The 14,851-nt window shown below is 38.3% G+C and overlaps 1 protein-coding gene across 2 annotated transcripts in view; it reads left to right on the top strand.

Annotated features, from left to right (window-relative positions):
• The window catches only part of dhx36 (DEAH (Asp-Glu-Ala-His) box polypeptide 36), a 237,501-nt gene that overhangs the window by 100,030 nt on the left and 122,620 nt on the right, over window positions 1–14,851 (top strand). For both annotated transcript variants that reach the window (XM_081372075.1, XM_081372074.1), the window contains exon 12: window positions 10,216–10,303. In XM_081372075.1, the coding sequence (XP_081228201.1) occupies window positions 10,216–10,303 (88 nt within the window). The remainder of the gene's footprint in view (window positions 1–10,215; window positions 10,304–14,851) is intronic.

Raw genomic sequence — 14,851 nt, 5'->3', positions numbered from 1 at the left:
TCCAATTACTATTCATGGCCATCTCTACAACTGTGCCAAATTTCATCATTTTCCTATGTACGGTTCATAGGGCTGCCATAGACTTCCATTGGCGGAAGAAGAAGAATAATAATAATAATAATAATAATAATAAGAAAACTAACAGATACAATAGGGGCTATCCCCTTCGGGGCTTGGCCCCTAATAATAAGAAAACTAACAGATACAATAGGGGCTATCCCCTTCGGGGCTTGGCCCCTAAATATAGCTGCAAGCAGCAATACAGGGGCCAAGCCGCTGTAGCACAGTAGGGCTGTAGCGCAATGCGGAGCCAGAAGAGCAAAAACAGCAGAAATAGAATGTACATGAAGAACAGATGGGTTCAGAGGTACATATAGGATGAAATCAAAATTAACAAAAGTTCTGATGAAAACAAACACAGAATGTATAAAAAATCCCAGTGTTAGAAACATTAGTACAGCTTTTACCCAGATGATATAGGAGTTCAAATGACAATTTTATAGTTGGCCCACACTGGTCTCGAACCCACGACCAGAATGGTTCGGGATTCATGACGCATGGTTGAACAGATTGCGCCACCCAGAGGACTTGTTTTACAAAGCTTCAGAGCACAGGCTTCAGTGTAAGAATAAGCACACAAAATCATGTTAACGAGATTAGCATGCTAAGCTAGCTTAATGCTAATGTAGCTTATGGTTATCCTGATAGCTGAAGAGCCACATTAGAAAGAATGGCATCTGGTTAGCATGCTAACCAATTATTATGCTAAGTTAACTTGCATAAGGCAAAAAACACAGGCTAGGTCAACTTTGAAGATGAATATCTCGGGAACGGTAGCGAATATCAGAAATCTGTTCAGTCATTTCTGTGCGGCTTAGTCCGAAGATCATCTGATCAAATTTTGGACAAAATTGAGCAAGATTTGAAGGAGGAGTAGCGAAAAAACTGTTTTTCATTTGTTCCAATATGGCGGATAGTCACATTGTTGGTAAATGACAAATGAGATATCAACGGAATCGGCATAAGCCAAGGAACATAATGCCGTAAAAAAATCAAAATTTGAACAATGTTTTCAAAAGTTATAAGCGTTTTTGCAAAAGACCTTATATCTATGGAACACTAGGTGGCGCTGTGTTCAATCTTCTCATGTACCTTCAGGACATTGTGTCGATGATCAATGCTAATTTTTGTGAAGATATGTCAAATAGTTTAAAAGTTATTGCAAATTATGACAAAATTCAAAATGGCGGACACGTGGTAGATCCCATCCTGGCAAAATTGGTATGCATGGATTTGGCATGATGCAAGGAATCCATAGATACCACATTTATGATTTTCTGACAAACTGTCCAAAAGTTATTGGCCAAAATAGCAATTTTTCATATCTCATGACCCGTAGGTGGCGCTGTTCCCAACTTTGGCATGGAACCTCAGACCAAGCTTCTGATGAAGTGTACCAATTTTTGTTTCGATTGATCAAACTTTGGCCGAGATACAGCCTCTTAGCCAATTTTGGGTGGACCTTGTCAAGTTTGTGACACCATAACTTTTGAACAAAGATGAATAAAAAAAATCTGTTCAGTCATTTCTGTGCGGCTCAGTCCAAAGATTATTTGAGCAAAGTTTGGACAAAATTGGAGAAATTTTGAAGGAGGAGTAGCGAAAAAACTGAATACTTTACTTTTCAAAATGGCTACTACTGTAATGGGCGGAGTCTTAATGGACTATATTGGTTTTGATCAGCATGATGAGAGGAATCATGTGTACTAAGTTTTATTTTTCTAGATCAAATGGTTCAAAAGTTATAAACATTTCAAAGTTGAATTTTTGAACTGGTGGTGGCGCTATAGAGTTGACCCTAGAGACACCAAATTTGGTCCAATTACTATTCATGGCCATCTCTACAACTGTGCCAAATTTCATCATTTTCCTATGTACGGTTCATAGGGCTGCCATAGACTTCCATTGGCGGAAGAAGAAGAATAATAATAAATATAGCTGCAAGCAGCAATACAGGGGCCAAGCCGCTGTAGCACAGTAGGGCTGTAGCGCAATGCGGAGCCAGAAGAGCAAAAACAGCAGAAATAGAATGTACATGAAGAACAGATGGGTTCAGAGGTACAGATAGGATGAAATCAAAATTAACAAAAGTTCTGATGAGAACAAACACAGGATGTAGAAAAAACACATTTCTAATATCAGTGTTAGAAACATTAGTACAGCTTTTACCCAGATGATATAAGAGTTCAAATGACAATTTTATAGTTGGCCCACACTGGTCTCGAACCCACGACCAGAATGGTTCGGGATTCATGACGCATGGTTGAACAGATTGCGCCACCCAGAGGACTTGTTTTACAAAGCTTCAGAGCACAGGCTTCAGTGTAAGAATAAGCACACAAAATCATGTTAACGAGATTAGCATGCTAAGCTAGCTTAATGCTAATGTAGCTTATGGTTATCCTGATAGCTGAAGAGCCACATTAGAAAGAATGGCATCTGGTTAGCATGCTAACCAATTATTATGCTAAGTTAACTTGCATAAGGCAAAAAACACAGGCTAGGTCAACTTTGAAGATGAATATCTCGGGAACGGTAGCGAATATCAGAAATCTGTTCAGTCATTTCTGTGCGGCTTAGTCCGAAGATCATCTGATCAAATTTTGGACAAAATTGAGCAAGATTTGAAGGAGGAGTAGCGAAAAAACTGTTTTTCATTTGTTCCAATATGGCGGATAGTCACATTGTTGGTAAATGACAAATGAGATATCAACGGAATCGGCATAAGCCAAGGAACATAATGCCGTAAAAAAATCAAAATTTGAACAATGTTTTCAAAAGTTATAAGCGTTTTTGCAAAAGACCTTATATCTATGGAACACTAGGTGGCGCTGTGTTCAATCTTCTCATGTACCTTCAGGACATTGTGTCGATGATCAATGCTAATTTTTGTGAAGATATGTCAAATAGTTTAAAAGTTATTGCAAATTATGACAAAATTCAAAATGGCGGACACGTGGTAGATCCCATCCTGGCAAAATTGGTATGCATGGATTTGGCATGATGCAAGGAATCCATAGATACCACATTTATGATTTTCTGACAAACTGTCCAAAAGTTATTGGCCAAAATAGCAATTTTTCATATCTCATGACCCGTAGGTGGCGCTGTTCCCAACTTTGGCATGGAACCTCAGACCAAGCTTCTGATGAAGTGTACCAATTTTTGTTTCGATTGATCAAACTTTGGCCGAGATACAGCCTCTTAGCCAATTTTGGGTGGACCTTGTCAAGTTTGTGACACCATAACTTTTGAACAAAGATGAATAAAAAAAATCTGTTCAGTCATTTCTGTGCGGCTCAGTCCAAAGATTATTTGAGCAAAGTTTGGACAAAATTGGAGAAATTTTGAAGGAGGAGTAGCGAAAAAACTGAATACTTTACTTTTCAAAATGGCTACTACTGTAATGGGCGGAGTCTTAATGGACTATATTGGTTTTGATCAGCATGATGAGAGGAATCATGTGTACTAAGTTTTATTTTTCTAGATCAAATGGTTCAAAAGTTATAAACATTTCAAAGTTGAATTTTTGAACTGGTGGTGGCGCTATAGAGTTGACCCTAGAGACACCAAATTTGGTCCAATTACTATTCATGGCCATCTCTACAACTGTGCCAAATTTCATCATTTTCCTATGTACGGTTCATAGGGCTGCCATAGACTTCCATTGGCGGAAGAATAATAATAATAATAATAATAAATATAGCTGCAAGCAGCAATACAGGGGCCAAGCCGCTGTAGCACAGTAGGGCTGTAGCGCAATGCGGAGCCAGAAGAGCAAAAACAGCAGAAATAGAATGTACATGAAGAACAGATGGGTTCAGAGGTACAGATAGGATGAAATCAAAATTAACAAAAGTTCTGATGAGAACAAACACAGGATGTAGAAAAAACACATTTCTAATATCAGTGTTAGAAACATTAGTACAGCTTTTACCCAGATGATATAAGAGTTCAAATGACAATTTTATAGTTGGCCCACACTGGTCTCGAACCCACGACCAGAATGGTTCGGGATTCATGACGCATGGTTGAACAGATTGCGCCACCCAGAGGACTTGTTTTACAAAGCTTCAGAGCACAGGCTTCAGTGTAAGAATAAGCACACAAAATCATGTTAACGAGATTAGCATGCTAAGCTAGCTTAATGCTAATGTAGCTTATGGTTATCCTGATAGCTGAAGAGCCACATTAGAAAGAATGGCATCTGGTTAGCATGCTAACCAATTATTATGCTAAGTTAACTTGCATAAGGCAAAAAACACAGGCTAGGTCAACTTTGAAGATGAATATCTCGGGAACGGTAGCGAATATCAGAAATCTGTTCAGTCATTTCTGTGCGGCTTAGTCCGAAGATCATCTGATCAAATTTTGGACAAAATTGAGCAAGATTTGAAGGAGGAGTAGCGAAAAAACTGTTTTTCATTTGTTCCAATATGGCGGATAGTCACATTGTTGGTAAATGACAAATGAGATATCAACGGAATCGGCATAAGCCAAGGAACATAATGCCGTAAAAAAATCAAAATTTGAACAATGTTTTCAAAAGTTATAAGCGTTTTTGCAAAAGACCTTATATCTATGGAACACTAGGTGGCGCTGTGTTCAATCTTCTCATGTACCTTCAGGACATTGTGTCGATGATCAATGCTAATTTTTGTGAAGATATGTCAAATAGTTTAAAAGTTATTGCAAATTATGACAAAATTCAAAATGGCGGACACGTGGTAGATCCCATCCTGGCAAAATTGGTATGCATGGATTTGGCATGATGCAAGGAATCCATAGATACCACATTTATGATTTTCTGACAAACTGTCCAAAAGTTATTGGCCAAAATAGCAATTTTTCATATCTCATGACCCGTAGGTGGCGCTGTTCCCAACTTTGGCATGGAACCTCAGACCAAGCTTCTGATGAAGTGTACCAATTTTTGTTTCGATTGATCAAACTTTGGCCGAGATACAGCCTCTTAGCCAATTTTGGGTGGACCTTGTCAAGTTTGTGACACCATAACTTTTGAACAAAGATGAATAAAAAAAATCTGTTCAGTCATTTCTGTGCGGCTCAGTCCAAAGATTATTTGAGCAAAGTTTGGACAAAATTGGAGAAATTTTGAAGGAGGAGTAGCGAAAAAACTGAATACTTTACTTTTCAAAATGGCTACTACTGTAATGGGCGGAGTCTTAATGGACTATATTGGTTTTGATCAGCATGATGAGAGGAATCATGTGTACTAAGTTTTATTTTTCTAGATCAAATGGTTCAAAAGTTATAAACATTTCAAAGTTGAATTTTTGAACTGGTGGTGGCGCTATAGAGTTGACCCTAGAGACACCAAATTTGGTCCAATTACTATTCATGGCCATCTCTACAACTGTGCCAAATTTCATCATTTTCCTATGTACGGTTCATAGGGCTGCCATAGACTTCCATTGGCGGAAGAAGAAGAATAATAATAATAATAATAATAATAATAAGAAAACTAACAGATACAATAGGGGCTATCCCCTTCGGGGCTTGGCCCCTAATAATAATAATAATAATAAGAAAACTAACAGATACAATAGGGGCTATCCCCTTCGGGGCTTGGCCCCTAATAATAATAATAAGAAAACTAACAGATACAATAGGGGCTATCCCCTTCGGGGCTTGGCCCCTAATAATAAGAAAACTAACGGATACAATAGGTGCCTAGCCCCTTGGGCTTGGCCCCTAATAATAAGAAAACTAACAGATACAATAGGTGCCTTGCCCCTTCGGGGCTTGGCCCCTAATAATAAGAAAACTAACAGATACAATAGGTGCCTTGCCCCTTCGGGGCTTGGCCCCTAAAAACTAACAGATACAATAGGTGCCTTGCCCCTTCAGGGCTTGGCCCCTAATAAGAAAACTAACAGATACAATAGGTGCCTTGCCCCTTCGGGGCTTGGCCCCTAATAACTAGGGAATCACTAAAATGAGAGAATGATTCTGAAAATTTAAAGCTGCAGATATGACAATTATGTAGATTTAAATATATCAGAGCTGATTTAACACAGATGAGGATATTTCTTCAGAATAAATTTTTTATTTACAGCACACACACACACACCAAAAAAATTCCGGACAAGCAACTTTTTTACTCGGACAAGTGAATGACAGATTTACTTGTCCAAAGGACAAGCACATGAAAAGGCTTAAAGGTCCCGTATTATGCCCTTTTTCACAAGATGTAAAATAAGTCTCTGATGTCCCCAGAGTGTGTATGTGAAGTTTCAGCTCAAAATACCCAACAGATCATTTTTTACAGCATGTTTAAATTGTAATTTTTTGGGGCTCAGAAAAACGCGCTGTTTTAGTGTGTGCCCTTTAAATGCAAATAAGCTGCTGCTGGACGACCCATGGGGCGGAGCTTCACGAGCTCGCGCACAGTCTCTCAGGACATTTTCATCTCACGGAATGATGATAATATCAGAAGCTCTCAGTAACGGTCTTCATTTTCGAGTCGGACAATAATGTCTACAGAGTCAGAGTGATGTATAAAGATGAAACAGGTATAGTTTAGTAGTTTAATTACGGTTATTATAACATATTTGTCATTTGCTTGTATGTATCCATTATTTATTAATAGCCTACAAGTCTGCTGTCTGAATGATGATCAAACATACTGATGAGTTTAATAAAGTTTATTGTACATCACACAAAAGATGAAGCGTCAGTTTTACTTCAGAAAATCACCGTAAGAGCTGAGTAAACACTAAGTTATTAGAAGTGCGCAAGTACATAAACGAATTTCGGTAGAGTTGAGGGAGCATTCCTGTGGGCGGAAAAAAAAACGGTTTTAATGACGTCATTAAAGAAGGAAGTAGAGGGATGTAGTCCAAACGAGCCGTTCGATGTAGTAAACTTCTGTTAAATAAAATATCTCGCTTGGCATTGAACTTTGGCTGTATAATTTTTAGGGATGTCCCGATCCGATCCACGGCATCGGTATCGTGCCGATACTGGCCCAGAACGCTAGATCGGATATCGGAGGGGAGAAAAAAAAATATCCGATACCTAATCCGATACCTATAGGGTGGAACGCTACATGTTGTCTATTCGTATATTAAACATCCGTGCGTCACGGTTCGGTGCATGGATTTACACAGAGAATACACGGTATAAAAATAAATAAAACTCGCGTGCACATTAATTAATGTTATGCGCAACTACTGTTAGATACGTGCATAGACATATGCGGGTACTTTAGGGACACCTAATCTGTAGCCCCGCCTTAGCTCTGAACGCGCGTCTATTTCGCTTCAAACTCTCGCGCGGCGCGTCCTATTCGCTTTGGACGCGCGAATGGATTCAAACTGTTCAAGCATCGAACTAGACGCGATAGACGCAAATCTGACGCTCTGTTCGCGTTTGGTTTGAACGCAGCAAAATGAACAGGCTGCGATGTCAAGATTGCAATGCTTGAATGTGTGTGTGTGTCAGAGAGAGAGAGGCACGGGCGCGATCAAACAGTGGAAACATAAAAACATTCTCCGTAATTTTGTTCATACAGGACATCATTAAACCTGTAAAAAGTGTTTAGCCTACTTATATTTGTGTAAAACATAACATTGTGCTTTTGTCAAACTGTAAACTCTTGTCAAACTGTAACCTACAACTGTCACCCAACCAAAATCACGTGCGCGCGCTGTTTAAAAGCAAAAATCATCTCATCTTTTGGACATTCATCATATTGCATAGATTTTCATTTCTTGTCCTAAAACAGAGCACTAATCTGTTTATTTTGAAGTTACACATTCTACATTGAAAAGAAAATCAAATGTGATTTTAATGGTAGTATTATTTTATACAGAAATAAATTATTTATAATTCAGATGAGAATAACGTTAAAGTTAATTAAAATTTTAAGGAAACAAATATATTGATCTGAAATATAGCAAAATAATTTTAAATTTATTCAGGTACAATTACCAAAAATGTCTCATATCTTGAATAAAGGGTGGCAGTCTTTCATTATCAGCTGTTGTTGTGGACTATATACTGGACTCTGGAGAAGTTTTTTTCTCCATTTGAGTGAGATGTTTTTATGTGGTTAATTGAGCAAAGTGCTTCCATATATTGTATTAGTAGTAGTATTAGTTCAAGAAAATAAATAAAAATATCGGATTGATATCGGTATCGGCAAATAGCCAAAGCTGCGGTATCGGTATCGGTATCGGAAGTGAAAAAGTGGTATCGGGACATCCCTAATAATTTTACAGATATTATTTATACTCTAACAACAACATTACACACTAACTAAAGTTTGAAACATGGGATCGCGAAGAACGGGACCTTTAATGTCAAGCCCTGAGTGAGTCGGAGTTGATAGCAATGACAAAGTGCCAAGGTTATTATTCACCTTATTAGGGCTAAGGGCTATGGTTAGGATAACTCAAGGGCTAGGGTTAAGATAAGGACAACTGAAACTCAACTCGACGCTACAAAAAAAAAAACTTAATTGACAATGACAATACTTAATGATCACAATTAAACATTAGTGTACCTAATATGTATGATGGGTGTGACAGTGTCACCCTTATACCTTATAGTAAGTAGTAAGTGGTGCTTTGCACCTCTCTCTCTTTCTCTCTATCATCCTCTATTAATTTGTGTTTGTTTGGTAAGGTTTTCGTGTGTTTGTTTTCTGTTGTAAATACATGTATTTACTCTGTGTGAATCGTAGTATGTATTATTAGTTCAATTTTATTAAAACCAATATATCCTTGATTGCCCCTGTCTAAATGCTCACATTACGAAGTCAATGAAATGTTGATCCTAGCTACAAAGCTTTACGATTTGTTACTTTTCAGTAACCTAAATTGTATAAGGACAGGAGAATAGTTTCCATGGCCAGAAACTAATTTTCCTGAAATTATAAGAAGTGATAACTTTATTGAGAAGTTGATAAGTTAATCTTATGGCCGTTTGCTGGACAAACAACTGTTTGATAACTACATTAATTTCCATTAAGGGTTATCTCATAGAATCGATCTGTAATAAGACTATTGATATATGAATGAGGAATTATAATTCGTTGTGATTGATTATTCATATATACAATCGATCTATTTTCAAGTTCGATAATTTAATGTAACTGTAATATGCAATATATTAATAATATTCATGATTAATTATTAAAATTCCCTGTAGATCATTTGAGCTAATGTTCAATACCTAATGTGGTTACACCCTTCATTTTGACCATGTGAGTTCATCAATGGTGTCTTTGTTTGCAAGTAAGTTTGTGTGCTTGAAGTGACTGAGTGGTTAAGTCACATGGGTGATGTGATATGACACATGGGGGATGCAAGGCTGTTGAGGGTGGCTTCCAAGGTGTTATGTGGTTGCTAGGGTGTTCTTCATTGTTTGTAGTGTCAGGCTGTGTGGTTGCCAGGGTATTCTGAGTTGTTGTTATGTGGTTTACACGCCCAAGTGAAAAAGAGTCCAGAGTCAGACCAAAGTCTGTGATATTCTGATCCCTAGTAGATATGTTTTTTTTTAATTATTGTCATCCTTGCTTGTTAGGGGGTTGTTCAAATTTATAACCTGAAATATGCACTGCAGTTTGTGTAAAATAAAGAAGTTGGTAAGATTTTTAGAATGTTTTTGAAAGCCTTTATGTTCATCAAGACTGCATTTATTTGATCGAAAATACAGTGAAAACTGTAAACTTGTGAAAAAATAATAAAATTTAAAATAACTTTTTTATAATAATCTTTTTTTTATATATAATTTTAAAAAAAAATATTCATATATTTTAATATTATATTCATGTGATTATTGCTGGATTGCTCCCTTTTTCAGTGTCACATGATCCTACAGAAATCATTATAATATGCTGATTTGGTGCTCAAGAAACATTTCTTATCAATGTTGAAAATGGTTATGCTTACTATTTTTCTGGATTCTTTGATGAATATTAAAAAAACAAAAACTTTTGAACAAATAAAAAAATATTTGTTACATTTTTAAATGATTTTACTGTCACTTTTGATCTATTTATGCCTACTTGCTAAATACAAGTATTACTTTCTTAAAAATAAAAAAAATGTTACTGACCCCAAAATATTGAACGATATTCAAAAAATAAGTATGTGATCTTGTTGACACGTTGATGCTGTCTTTCAGGATGGAGCAATTCTAGTGTTTCTGCCTGGATGGGACAACATCAGCACCCTGAATGATTTGATCATGGCTGACCAGATGTTTAAGTCAGGTAGATTATACATAAATATATATTCTCTAAATCAAATCAGTTTCTCTTCAAAAGGACCCAGTTTTATGGTTTTCACATACAGTGCATCCGGAAAGTATTCACAACGCTTCACTTTTTCCACATTTTGTTATGTTATAGCCTTATTCCAAAATGGATTAAATTCATTATATTCCTCAAAATTCTACAAAGAATACCCCATAATAACAATGTGGAAGAAGTTTGTTTGAAATCTTTGCAAATGTATTAAAAATAAACAGCCTTTGCCATGACAATCAAAATTGAGCTCTGGTATTTCCTGTTTCCACTGATCATCCTTGAGATGTTTCTACAACTTGATTGGAGTCCACCTGTGGTAAATGCAGTTGATTGGACATGATTTGGAAAGGCACACACCTGTCAATATAAGGTCCAACAGTGCCTGTCAGAGCTCAAACCAAGTCATGAAGTCCAAGGAATTGCCTGTAGACCTCTGAGACAGGATTGTATTGAGGCACAGATCTGGGGAAGAGTACAGCAAAATGTCTTCAGCATTGAAGGTCCCAATGAGCACAGCGGCCTCCATCATCCGTAAATGGAAGAAGTTTGGAACCACCAGGACTCTTCCTAGAGCTGGCCGCCCGGCCAAACTGAGTGATCGGGGGAGAAGGGCCTTAGTCAGGGAGGTGACCAAGAACTCCAGCGTTTCTCTGTGGAGAGAGGAGAACCTTCCAGAAGAGCAATTATCTTTGCAGCACTCCACCAATCAGGCCTGTATGGTAGAGTGGCCAGATGGAAGCCACTCCTCAGTAAAAGGCACATGACAGCCCGCCTGGAGTTTTCCAAAAGGCACTTGAAGGACTCTCAGACCATGAGAAACAAAATTCTCTGGTCTGATGAAACAAAGATTGAGTGGCTACAGGATAACTCTGTGAATGTCCTTGAGTGGCCCAGCCAGAGCCCAGACTTGAACCCGATTTAACATCTCTGGAGAGATCTGAAAATGGCTGTGCACCGACACTCCCCATCCAACCTGATGGAGCTTGAGAGGCTCTGCAAAGAAGAATGGGAAAACTGCCCAAAATTAGGTGTGCCAAGCTTGTTGCATCATACTCAAAAATACTTGAGGCTGTAATTGGTGCCAAAGGGGATTCAACATAATATTGAGCAAAGGCTGTGAATACTTATGTACATGTGATTTTTTTTTTTTCATGAATTTGCAAAGATTTAAAACAAACAAACATTGTCATTATGGGGTATTGTTTGTAGAATTTTGAGAAAAATAATGAATTTAATCCATTTTGGAATAAGGCTGTAACAATAAAATGTGGAAAAAGTGAAGCACTGTGAATATACGGATTTCCGGATGCACTGTATGAATATATCTTCACTAAAAAAAGAAACATCACTCAAGCATTTAATTTTTATGATTAAACTGAAGTAAGAAGAATTAAAATGTTTATGTATTAAATGTTTATGTATTAAATAAAACTTATGAATGCATAATTATGGGCTGGTGATGATATTGAGACAATATTGGTAATTCTGTTTCAGTAAAAAAGTACTATTAATGTAATAATTTTAATACTAAAACTACTACTAATAATAAAGATTATAAGGTCTGACAGGCAGCAGGACTCATAAATACACTGCTCAAAAAAATTAAAGGAACACTTTGAAAACGCATCAGATCTCAATGGGGAAAAATATCATGCTGGATATCTATACTAATATGGACTGGGTATGTGTTATGAACGGAAAGGATGTCACATCGTTTGATGGAAATGAAAATGATCAACCTACAGAGGATTGAATTCAAAGACACCCCGGAAATCTAAGTGAAAAAATGATGCAGCAGGCTTGTCAATTTTGCTGAAATTTCATTGCAGCAACTCAAAATGGTACTCAGTAGTTTGTATGGCCCCCACGTGCTTGTATGCATGCCTGCCAACGTCGGGGCATGCTCCTAATGAGACGACGGATGGTGTCCTGGGGTATTTCCTCCCAGATCTGGACCAGCGCATCACTGAGCTCCTGGACAGTCTGAGGTGCAACCAGGTGATGTCAGATGGACCGAAACACAATGTCCCAGAGGTATTCTATTGGATGTAGGTCAGGTGAGCGTGGTGGCCCTTCAATGGTATCATTCCTTCATCCTCCAGGAACTGCCTGCATGCTCTCGCAACATGAGGCCGGGCATTGTTGTGCACCAGGAGGAACCCAGGACCCACTGCACCAGCATAGGGTCTGACAATGGATCCAAGGATTTCATCCCGATACCTAATGGCAGTCAGGGTGCCATTGTCTAGCCTGCAGAGGTCTGTGCGTCCCTCCATGGATATGCCTCCTCAGACTATCACTGACCCACCTCCAAACCGGTCATGCTGAACGATGTTACAGGCAGCATAACATTCTCCACGGCTTCTCCAGACCCTTTCCTGTCTGCCACTTGCTCAGGGTGAACCTGCTCTCATTTGTGAAAACCACAGGGCACCAGTGGCGGACCTGCCAATTCTGGTGTTCAACGGGAAATGCCAATCGAGCTCCCTGGTGCTGGGCAGTGAGCACAGGGCCCACTAGAGGACGTCGGTAGGGCTGCCCCCGACTAAAGATATTCCTAGTCGACTAACACTCCTGCATTTTAGCGATTAGTCGAATAATCGTTCATTTATGATATTAATATAACAACTTGCGTATATACAAGGAAAGGTATAGTCCAAGTTGAAGTTTAACACTTCCATATGACAGAAAATGCTAAAGCATGATATTAGCGCTTTCAAAATGAAAATTAAGCGCTTAAAACAGAATAGTAAAGCGTTTAAAGTATACAGCGCTTACGGACACAAAAATCAGTTGCCGGAACGTTAGGCTAATTATAACATAAAAACAGCAATCAGACTGCCTGTGCATTTTAATAATTTATTATCAAAAATACAAACTGTAACAGTTACAGTACATGTCAAAAAACAAAAACAAAAAAAAAACAGTTTTGAATAAAATAAACTAAAATTCGTTCTTTAAAATAAATTAAATAAACTTATTAGTAACTTAGGCCTAGTTCAAAACAAGGCAAAAAACAAAAACAAATAAATACTGTAGCAAAAACGCTGTTTGGTATAAAAATACAGTGGAAAATTAATATAATTTTTATATTGTTCAGAAGGAAAATTAACAAAAACGAACAATTTAATAAATGCACATGGCACATCGCACAACGCCAAAACTTAGAATAAAAAAGAAGGTGGCAAACAAATCAACAGCCTAAGTATTTGATTAAATTGTTTAGAACAACTATATTTAAGACAAAATGTGGAACAAATAATTTAAAGAACACTAATACAATATATAATAATAATAATAATAATAATAAAAATATCAGAGCAAAGCCGCAAACTGCCATTAAGACTACGGATGAGTGTTGACCTGAAACAACAAATTGCAAACATCAGACAAATTTTTCTTACAGAATAAAAAACAACTTCTGCATTATATAAAAACGAATAAATAAAAATAATATGTATTTATTTATTTGTATAGCCTACCCGTTATAAAAACACCCGTTTTTTTTAATATAGCCTAACGGATAGCAAACAGAAACACTACAAAAAGGAAATTAAGCATTCTTACCTAAGCTTTCAATTCGATTTTATTTTTTTCATATTATGTGAGAGGAACACCAGCTTGTCCACATTGTTGGGAAGAAGGGAGCTTCTCGACTTGATCACAATGAAGCTGGCCTTTGAAAAGATGCGCTCTGATGGAGTGGATGTGGAAGGGATACAGTGGAGGAGTTTAGCTGCTTTAGGCGCCGTTCACATATTGCGCCTAAAAACGCGTAGAAAACGCTAGGCGCGCCGCGTTCTCCTTTTTCGAAAGCGCTAGGGCGGTTGCGCTCTGGAGGCGTCTGTCGTTGCTAAGCAACCATCAGTTACAGTTGTCACGTGACCTACGGTGCGCTTGCGGCATTCTGAAAAGTTGAGATGTTTTTATCTCGATGCGACGCGGATGCGCTTTGGTATACCGCGAGGCACGAGATCTCGTTGATCTCTCCTTGCTTTGATGTCATGTCATACACTGACTGCGCAGCCCCTGATTGCGTCAATTTTTCACGTGATTTTTTTGCGACTAACCGACTAATGAAAATGTATTCGACCAAGCCCTGTTCATATCGACTAACGTTTAGTCGACTATTTGGGGGCAGCCCTAGACGTCGGGCCCTCAGGCCACCCTCATGAAGTCTGTTTCTGATTGTTTGGTCAGAGACATTCACACCAGTGGCCTGCTGGAGGTCATTTTGTAGGGCTCTGGCAGTGCTCATCATGTTCCTCCTCGCACAAAGGAGCAGACACCGGTCCTGCTGATGGGTTAAGGACCTTCTACGGCCCTGTCCAGCTCTCCTAGAGTAGCTGTCTTTCTTCCTGGAATCTCCTCCATACTCTTGAGACTGTGCTGGGAGACACAGCAAACCTTCTGGCAATGGCACGTATTGATGAGCCATCCTGAAGGAGCTGGACTGCCTGCGCAACCTCTGTAGGGTCCAGGTATCGCCTCATGCTACCAGTAGTGACACTG

The sequence above is a fragment of the Scardinius erythrophthalmus genome (genome assembly GCF_964197995.2).
Source record: "Scardinius erythrophthalmus genome assembly, chromosome: 8".
Taxonomy (NCBI): domain Eukaryota; kingdom Metazoa; phylum Chordata; class Actinopteri; order Cypriniformes; family Leuciscidae; genus Scardinius; species Scardinius erythrophthalmus.
This window is presented reverse-complemented; position numbering and strand designations above follow the sequence as displayed.